This window comes from Pipra filicauda, unplaced genomic scaffold, assembly GCF_003945595.2.
Source record: "Pipra filicauda isolate LSUMZ 115617 unplaced genomic scaffold, ASM394559v2 scaffold83_size3615187_pilon, whole genome shotgun sequence".
Classification (NCBI taxonomy): Eukaryota; Metazoa; Chordata; class Aves; order Passeriformes; family Pipridae; genus Pipra; species Pipra filicauda.
Genome location: NW_024105020.1, coordinates 1,784,773 through 1,794,879, shown reverse-complemented (window position 1 = coordinate 1,794,879; position 10,107 = coordinate 1,784,773). Strand labels below are relative to the sequence as shown.

The following is a 10,107-nucleotide window of genomic DNA, read 5'->3' as shown; positions in this document are numbered from 1 at the left end:
TCCAGGGAGGGGGGAGCGGCCTCGCTATTATTTAACAGAGAAGAAAAAAATACTAAAGGAAAAAAAAAAAGAAGAGACGGGAAAATGGCGAACGATTCTCCTGCAAAAAGTCTGGTGGATATCGACCTTTCCTCCCTGCGGGTGAGTGCCGGTGCCGGGGGCCGGGGCGGGGGCCCCCCAGGGCCGGCGCGCCCCTTGCCAGGGCTGCCGGTCCGGCGGGGGTGGGAGCGGCCGGTCTGGGCCTGGGGCCGGTGCCGGGGCGCGGGGGGCCCGCGGCCGCGTGGGGGGAGCCCTCCCGCGGGGGCGGGCGGGGGGAGCGCGGCCCTGGGCTGCTTTTCCTTTGTTTGCATGTATTGGCATGTGCGTGGAAAAGCAGGGCGCAACAGCTGCACGCCGCCAGCAGCCGGGCTCGCTGGCTGGGCTCTGCCAGCAGCCATCGCCTCACAAAAATGTAATAACCCCGCTTCTCTTCTCCCCCTTCTCCCCTCCCCCCCCGACCCCTTTGCCCCTTCCTCCTCCTAGGACCCCGCTGGGATTTTTGAGCTCGTGGAAGTGGTTGGCAATGGCACGTACGGGCAAGTTTACAAGGTTTGTGCAGAATTTTTTCTCCTTTTATTGTTGCCGATTTTCCAGAGGGTTCCCGGTGCCTGCGCCGGGCTGGGCACACGGCTGCAGGCGAGCCACCCGCTGTGGCAAACGGAACGGTGAGGGGTGGTAAAAGTGTTGTCCTTGTCATTGTTGCTGGCCGTGACAAGTTTGTCAGCCTCTTGGCTTCTGCTTTTTCAAAGGGGCACAAATTGCTCTCCTAAGTACCCATCCTGAAATGGTGAAATAGCTCTTTATTGTCCTTGTTCCTCCCTGTGCTCCCTCTAGAGAAATGACCAAACCAAGTGGACGCTGTCAGAATGTGGCCAGGTTATACAAATAGGTCCACAGGCTTATTCTAATTTGCTGCTGGAAATCCTCATGGAAGTTGCTGCTGCTGCAGTGACTTTAGACAAAGACATTGTCCTTAATTAAAATTGTCACCCGGTTTCCTTGTTGGAAAACCTTCAAAGTGCTGAAGCTACAGAGTTGGGGGCGAGTGCATCTGATCCCACTGGGCTGTGCTGTAATGGGGGGTGCAGAGTGACAGTAATAAGTGATTGAAGCAGGAAAAGCTTATTTTGTGAAAACCAGAATTCCCAGAATAACCTGTTTGACAAGTGTATGACTTTAGAAAATAGAAATCGGACAGTGCCCATGTGGGTGTGAAACTAGCCTACTTTTTTTTTTGTTTCTTTTTTCCACTTTAGTGTGCAGTCAGTGGAACAAACAAATCTTGAGATTGCATGACTGCAGTGAGTGTTAGCTACCAGAATGACTAATTATTCACACAGACTTAATACTTGGCTTAAACTGTAAAAATGCAAGATACATTTGGAGAGGGAAGGAGAGAGAACTGAAAGTAGCTGAGAATGCCTAGCTGTTTGTTTGGGTTTTTTAGTTGTTTTTTGTTGTTGTTGGTGTTTTTGTTTTGGTTTGGTTTTTTTGCTTATAAACAAGGCAGTGTAATTGGTGAGTTTCCCTGATGGCAAGATACTGCTGCTTGCAGCTCCAGTAACTAAATAAAGCACTTTGGTGCCTCTTCTGCAAATGAAACGCATGTCAGTATGTTTTGAGGGCGTGAACCTCAGCCTTCCTGATGGAGAAGTAGTCTGCCTGCGCAGTGTGTGAATTGCATTTTAAGACTTGAGGTGGAATAATCAGGCTGCTGCTGTTGGCATAGAGATGGAAAAAAGGATGTGGCTCGAAAAGTCAGAGGAGAGGAGGGAGATGAGTAAGAAGCTGCACTTTGACACAACTATGACCATTTAATTTTTTTCTGCCATTTTTTTTCTGAAAATTGAAATGACACAATTTAATTTTTTTCTGTAATCCTTTTGCTCCCAGAGCTTGCATCAGCTGAACCCTTTTTAAAAAAAAAAAAAAAAGTAGGGCGTGAATGTGTGACTTGAAACTCTCCTGTTAATTATTACAATTTGGTGCATTGTTTCTTGGCTTGATTGTTAATGCTTTGAGTTAATTGGCAAAGTTTTCCGTGGTTTAACAGTCTTGACAATAGAAATTTTAAATTTATTTTTCCTTAGGTACGCTAGAACTCTCCCAGAATAGTTAGCATTAGAAATTAAACTCAAAACATGCATTTATTGACTTGGAAGAGCTGAATGAAGACCTGATGTCTAAGGGCATTGCGTCGGTGTCGCTGATAACAGGGGGAGCAACAGGCACTCTCCTTGCTTGCTATAGAGTCTACCAGACAGTAGTGGATTGACAGTTGTTTAAGGTTGGGTTGGCACTGCTTCTTCTTCTTAGGCATTTGCCCACATTTATATACATAGACTGAAAATCTGGACACCTAACAGAGCCTTACATAAACAAAAAATACTAAACCAAAAGACTTCCTTGCTGTGATAAACATCCTTTGCAGGGCTAAGGGTTGGACTTGATGATCCTTGTGGGTCCCTTCCAACTCAGCACATTCTCTGATTCTGTGATCTTTCTTCTTAAAATAATGAAGTTATGTAAAAAAAATTAATTATTGCAATAGTATTTAACTTTTCTTGGCCACTTTTTTGTTAGGAAAAATGCTCCAGGAACACCCAAAGGTGAAACTCTGTGTGTACATTTTGAGGGCTTTCATAGGAACTGCTTAATTGAGGGAAAAATGAGGTTACGCTGCGTTTGCTTGTTGCTTTCCGCTTTCCTCCTACCCAGCAACCACTTCTTGAAATCCCTCTTCCTGGATGGTTTTATTTCCCTTTTAAGCGGTCTGTCATCCCCAAGGACTGGGGGGTGGGGTGTAGGTTGCCTTTGAGGAGCCGTGCTCCGAGATGTAGTTTGATGTACTTCCACATTCGAGTATAGGCATCAGCGATGATGTCACCCGGGAGCGGGATTGGCTGGCTACCTGCCACTGCGGGGAGGACACGGAGGGAGTGGGAGAGGGCATGACGTTATCTCTTTGTCTAGCTCATAAACCCGGCGATGATGCCGAAGGTCGTTTGCCTTGCTGGGGAGTCTGCTTTCCAGCAGCGGTGGGAAGGGGACTGCGCCGACCTGTTGAAAAGCAGAAAACAGCCCTGTTTTATTCCTCTTTGCCTTAACTGAGCTTGCTGGAAATAGCTGATCTCTCTAGCTAGTGATATTTCTGTAGCTAGTTCTAACTTAGCTTTTTATTTAGCTGTATATAGGTGTCTAGATGTATAAGCAAGGAGGAAATGTGAGGGCAGCACTTGGATATTTGGCACCTAAATACAAGTGGAGTTACTCCCTGTCACAGAGCAGTGTGAACCCTCCTGGGATTTTATGCCATTGAATGGGTTGGTTTATGCGAAGTGTACTGTGGGCCTGAGACCATAGCGGTGAGGTATTAAAAATACTAAGTTTTATTCTGCTGTGCCTAAATTGGGGTAATGAGTTTAAACTGAAAGAGAGCAGGTTTAGATTAGATATTGGGAAGAAATTCTTTACTGTGAGGGTGGTGAACCTGGGAACAGGTTGCCCAGAGAAGTTGTAGATGCCCCATGCTTACCAGTGCTCAAGGCCAGGCTGGAATTGGGCTTTGAGCAACCTGGTGTAGTGGAAGGTGTCTCTGCCTATGACAAAGGGGTTGGCACTACATGACCTTTAAGGTCTTTTCCAACCCAAACCATTGTGTGATCCCATGATTGTGAAGTCTGTAGAGTTTACATTATTTTCATCTTCGTAACCTTGCTTACACCTCTCCCATGTGAAGAAGTCTTGCGTTTCAAGAGGAACTTGTTACAAAATGGTGAACTGGGGGGGGGCAAAAAGAGCCTGAGGTTCCCCAGCCCTGGGTAGCTAAAAGAAAGGGGTGTTTTGAGGAAGCCTTTGCCGAGCGCAGGGCAAAGGGCAGCGGTGGGGGTGGCTCATTTGTCCTGCGGCCAAGCAGAGCTCCTCTACTGCTCCTCTGAAATCCCGGGCAATCAAAGTCCGCATGGAAGTTGTTTGCCCTTTTATAGTTGATGCAGACCCCGAGAACAATGGCGTGGAAGTTGCGTCGCTTAGATTAGTTAGAAAGCAAAGGGTTAAACGCTGCCAAGTACAGCCGGCAGCGTTCCCTCGGAGCCGAGGCAGGAAGGATCGGCCACAGAACCCCCTGGGTCGGCAGTCTTAAAACTTTTAAGGAGCCTCGCGCCTTTGCTGGCGTTGGGAGGGAGGAATTTCCCTTCAGTAGGTCGGAGTCAGCTGGCGGGAGCCGAGCGGCGTGTGCGGGCCGGCCCGGGCAGCGCCCTGTGCCCGCGGCGGGGGCACAGCGGGCAGGAGCTCCCACCGCGGCCCCGCCGCCCCTCCTTCCAGCAGCCTGTGCCACCTTCCGCCAGGGGCAAGCAGGGGAGGATGTGAATGGCACAGGAATCGGCAAGAAATAATGGTGTTAGCATGCAGTTGTGCTTTTTGTGCTTGCTGCTGGCTTGTGGTGCGGTTGGGATGGGGGATGGATGTGCCGCCCCTCTTCTTTCCTCTTGAGTGAGGCCAGTCCTGCTTCGGTGTAACTGGAACTTGTAGCCAGCTCACAAAGTGATCGGCTGCCGTAAGGGTTTTTTTTGATCTTTTACAAGTAGTGGAGAAGCATTTTTAGCATTGCTGCGGTTAGATTTTAGTTTTTCAAATCCAATTGCGAGCTTAATTTGAAGTTTGGCTTGCACCAAATGAAAACTCTTCTGAAATTGGTCTCAAGATAAGGTTCGAACTAGGTGTTTGCTTCCCTTCTGTGTTTTTTTTGTTGTTGTTGTTGTTGTTTTATTGCAGAAATTACCTGTGAACTAAAGGCAACTGGTTAATACTTTTCTACCACCTGATCGTTCATAGAGGCTTCTTAACTGTGCTATTGAGACTAAACTGTGTTACCTTGCTCAGTCACTTCTGGTTTTTTGTATGTGTCTGTGTTTTTTAAGACATCTAACACTTTAAAATAGCTGTTGTGAGTGTGCTGTTACATCTCACAGATAGACATTGTAATTCTCTTGTGGCAGCAGTGACTGGGGGGGAAGGATATTTTTGTGGGAGTTCTGAGACTTAACAGGAGTGCACCAGAAAGATGAGAATTGGGGTTGATACTCCTAATTGCCCTCAACGCAGGCTGGTGTGACTTTCTGAGAGCCTTGTAATAGTTAATTCATAGTGAAGGCTTCTTTTGTTGATTTATGTTGCAGCCTTCCAAAACTGCATGTAAATGATGTGTATTGTCTAACGGCTGACTCGTAAAAGGAAATGATGTAAGATGTGATCGTTTAAATGCTGATTTGAAAATAAATTAAAACTTGTATAAATGTTTTCCCATGCTAAGGATACCCTGTTTTTGTCTTAATGGAGTTTATATCTTAGAAGGTGACTGTGTTGGGGGGTAGGAAGAGAGGACAGTGCTTGGTATTCTCTACTAACTCAGTTAAGGTTTTTTTTTCCCACCTCCCTCTCCCCTTTGTTTCTTTCACTGCTAAAGGGACATCATTGTGGATTCAAGTGATTTTGTTAAACATGAATACAATTCCAGTCTTATCACTATAAAGACAAACTGTACTCAGGATCAGTGAGGTCACTGGCTTTCAGGAACTGGTCCAGACCAGCTCTCTCAAGTATGAACTGCCCTTCTTCCCTTCCTCCTCTGATTTTTTGTGGATTGTGTTGCAAAGTGAGTGTCTGCCATTGGAGAAATTGCAAAGGACCAGGCAGTGGCTGGAATACAGACATTTTTTTTGGGTCCTGCAAAACCTAGATGTTTATCCTCCTGTCCTCTCCCAAACTGGCTGAACTTTTGACCAGTTCTCCATCACCCAAATCCTTCTTAATTAAATATACAAAAGCTAGGCAGGTGGCCAGTGGGGATTACTGATATTTATTTTTATTAAAAAAAAAAAGAAAAAGAGAAAAGAAAGCAATGTGTCAATTGTGGGTAACCACATGTCCCTCTTATTCCTCCTCCCCCAGTCCATCTGTCTGTTTGCAAAATGTGTGGGTTTTTGTATTTTGTCTTAAATCAAATTGCAGGTTCCTGGGGCAGGGATTCATTATTTCTGGAGTAAATAGAAGAGGACCCAGCACTCTGGGACATGGGAACATGAGTGTGTGCAGGGCTTTGAGGTGATGGATGGAAAAAGATCTAGCCCAGAGTTTTATGCTGACTCTTAAGAATTTTTTTTTAGCTTTCTGTAGGAATATATTTCAACTGGTGTGGATAAAATTTCAGTTGAAATCATCTCGTACTCTCTCTTTCCTTTTTGTATGCATGTGCTCTTTCCCCATTGGCAATGGTAGGGGTCATTTCTCTGGGTTTGTATAGGTGGATGGTTTTCCCCATCAAGGTCTCTGCACCTTGCTGCAGGCATGAGGAAGGTGAGCTTTATCGGTAAGGCCCAGAGTAGGGGTTTTTGGTAGTTTTGGGATATTGAAGAAAGACGAGGGGAAAACCAGGGAGCTACACCTTCCATTTCTTGTTTAATTTTTGCTCTCTCCTAGTAATGTTGCCTAGTTTGGTGACATGTTGTAACTTCCAGGCACCAGAGCCTTGACGGTAGTGTGCAGAAATGCACGGTTTGGGCTCTGTGATGATAGCAGATCTGCACCTCCCACCCTAGGGAATGATGTAGAGGAACGTCCCCGAAGGGAATCCAGCATTACAAGAGGTGCTCACCCTTTGCATTTCTCTGCCTTCAGCATATACATTTTTTAGTATAAATTTTTGGACTAGAATTCTAGCTGACTTTTCTCATGTGGTCTAGCGTGTGTTTGTGTATATGCATTATGTTCTAGTCATCTTCTTTTCAAGTGGTACTTTCTGTTGCAAGTGTGATTTCAGCTCAGTAGGTAGTGTACCTACCTTCCTGAGATCTGTTTTCCTTGGAGGAAAGTGGTATTTTTGTTTTTCCCGTTTTACATTTCTGACTGTACACTCTGGCTCCCCAAGATGTTGGATGACGTTGATATTTAAGATCAGTAGCATTGACTTGCAGAATGTGAGCTTGACTATAGTCAAAAGTTACAGTAAGATCCTTATCTGTGTCGTTATTTTAGGTCCCAGCCCACAGAAAGTGGTGGAAAGAATTCAGCTTGCTGAATGAGAGGTGGATTTGGAAGGGGATCTCATAGCTTTGCTCAAGAGTTCTCTCATCAAATACCTTATGTTTGTAGTTATGCGTCCCTGACTATTTCTCAGGTCAGCACGGGCTCAAGAAAAGATACTGTTGGCTATAAAATCGGGCAGCTATGGGAAGGGGGAGGAAAAAATGCACGGCTGAACATACCTCTTGAGAACTTTGAGGTAGCTTTGAATATAGAGGATTTTGACATTGCATCTCAGTATTATTTCCAAAGTGTATTTTCTGCCTTGAATGCGGTGTGGAACACTTTCACAGAGGCACAACAAATATGGCACTGATTACAAACTGTGGAGTGCTGCGGAATGGTCAATATGCTGTTGAGAAGTTCATTGTACCTCCACCTAAGCCTCATTCTTGGTCCCTTGTCGTTTCCTGAGCAAGGTTTGATGTATCTTCTCCCAAGTGGCCACGGGACTCTGCAGTCCTAACTTGTGTGGTGTCTATTTCACTGTTAGAAAAAGGACAGAGCAGCTTTCCGAAAAAGAAGCAAATGCAGACTGTAGTCCTACAGGCAGAGCAGTCCTCTACTCTCTCAGGCTTTGTCGTCCTGCAGCACAATGAAGTCTGCTGTTCTGAGTGTAATGAATAACTACAATATGACCTCAGTGGTGGTGATTTTAATTTTCTGCTGATTGGGAAACCTCCGAAAAGCACCACTAAATAAAGATGAAATCACAGAGACTGGGGAGTGGAGATGCTGACCCTTGCAGAGGACTTGCACTTCTGAGGCACATAAGGATTGGAAAGATGTATGGATGCAGAAGGATTCTTTGTACTTTATTTAGAAATTGGTGCAGCTAACTCCTATCTCTAGTGCCCTGTGCAGCTCAACTGTAGCAGGCATGAAGGGTGTTGACATCTCCCAGGGATTCTCCTGTGTCCTCCTCCTGCTTGACCTTGCATTATAGTTGTAAGTGAAGGATGAAATCTATGGGAAGATTTGGAGTTAGGAAGAGATAGTGGAACAGTTGAGAGAGCAGCAGTCTATTGAAGGTGAATTTACAGAAGAAATCAGAAGGTGAAGAAGAATCTGGCTTACATGTTGAGAATTAATTAGTGGATTGTTCACAGTTGTGGGAAACAAAAAGTTGCGTTGAGTCAGGAAAGTGCTTAATATAAGAAAAAGTAAGGAGCAGCTTAATTGTCAGTAGCACATTAGCATATATAATTTATATTTAAAAACTAATATATATATTATGAAAATTATATTATGGAGTTCATTAGCCAGCCAGGCTGTGGGGCTTATGCACACCAGGGGAATGTTTGTTTACACAGGTTTTTATGCTGATTTTAGCATGGCCCAGGCTGAGGAGACCTCCTTTAGCCCACCTAGCCATGTTGTGACCATATGCCAGAATAAGGAATGTCTTTTGAGGGAAATAGTTTAGCACTAGTGGCAAAATGCTGGTTTCCCACTGGAGCTGCCCCTCCCTGAGTTGCTCTGGCACTGTAGCTGTCATTATTATTATGCAAACAGGACACTACAAGTGCCAACAGGTCCTGATCAGCCTGTCTAGCAATTAAACAGCTAATGTGGTAAAACTCCTAACATGGATGCAGTTATACTGGTATTATAGTGCTTATCTGGTATGTCTCCGTCACCTCCATTTGGAGCTGTCCCATGGCATGTTGATAAGAGCTGTTCTCTGTGCAGGGATCACAGTGACTCATAGGTTTGTACCTGTGGCTAAAGGAGCTGCATGGACTGTAGCCACTCCTCCTGGAGCAAGGTCTGGCCCTGGAGAAGGTCTGCTGTGGGCTGGGGTCAGGGATGTGGCTGCTGGCACTGATGGTGGTGTGCCATGGCCATTTGTCTGCTTTGTCCCCTGCCCCTGTGTGACTTGAGCACCCCAGTAACTCCCTGGCTCTGGGGCTGTTGGTGAGGTCCGCTTGCTTAATGCTCTTCTTACCACCCTGGCCGAGGAAGCCCAAAAGGATCCCTCTGGTCATCTTAGATCTGCAGCTTTGGAGGCATGGATGCTGCCCCACTCTGTACCTGCCTCTGAGGCTTTTTCTTCTTCTAGTGTTGCTTTCCACATGGAAGTGCAAGTCCACATGTCCATTCATGACACCCTTCTGCTTTCTCTGGCTACTCACTCTATGGTGTATTATCCTCCCAAATGACTTCTCTTTTTGGTATGTTCATGGAGTTCCCCTTAGCTTCACTGCATATTTTAGGGTTCTGAAAATCATGCTGGTTTTAGGTATAAATGTTTGGGTTACCATCATTCTGTGTTGGACCAGTCCGTGGTGTGGACTTGTTGGCTCTGGTTCCTGTACCTAGCAACTTCACTGGAGGACAGAGGTGAAATGGGAGAGTGTTACTTAGGTAGGTAAAAAAAATGACAGCAGCTTGAAATAATTAATTGCATCAAATCTGAATTTTATTAACTTCCAGAGGGCTACCAAGGCCATAGTTTACTCCTTCTGGTTTACCTCAAAGCTGATGCACTTTGTTTAGGATTTTTGCATTTGGCACTGTTAAAAATGACTTGAAGTCTTAAAAATACAACAGTCAATTTTAGTTAAGCTCTGGTAATTTCAATTGCTTCTTCGTGGGATTTTGTGAGAGTAGCTGTAGGGGATGACAGTGGGCAAGAGTTCATGATTCTAATTTTAGCTGTAAGCTCAAACCAAAATAAACTGGTCTCAAAACTTGCTCACTAAACTTTGAACTGTCTAATGATATTGGGTTATTTTGTTTTCAAATTCAGGAAAGAAAAGCTTACAGTCCATGGACCTTAATGTGTTATCACAAAGTATACTGTGCCCTACTTGGGTTTATGTATCTTAGAGTCAGGGACCCCCCAGTATTATTTAGGTTTATTATTTTTCTTCATTTTTATACTTCCCAAGGGAAATTCGGTACAGTACCTAACAGGAAGCATAACTGTGCAAAGCTCTTCTCAAGAGGGAATACTTGTAGCTGAGTTATAAATCCTTACATGTA

At 45.1% G+C, this 10,107-nt stretch overlaps 1 protein-coding gene across 8 annotated transcripts in view; it reads left to right on the top strand.

Annotated features, from left to right (window-relative positions):
• The first annotated feature begins 55 nt into the window (after positions 1–55).
• Positions 56–10,107, top strand: part of MAP4K4 (mitogen-activated protein kinase kinase kinase kinase 4) — a 169,635-nt gene continuing 159,583 nt past the window's right edge. For all 8 annotated transcript variants that reach the window (XM_039390576.1, XM_027718065.2, XM_027718071.2 and 5 more), the window contains exons 1-2: positions 56–141; positions 523–588. In XM_039390576.1, coding sequence (XP_039246510.1) covers positions 85–141; positions 523–588 — 123 coding nt within the window. In that variant the 5' untranslated portion in view covers positions 56–84. The remainder of the gene's footprint in view (positions 142–522; positions 589–10,107) is intronic.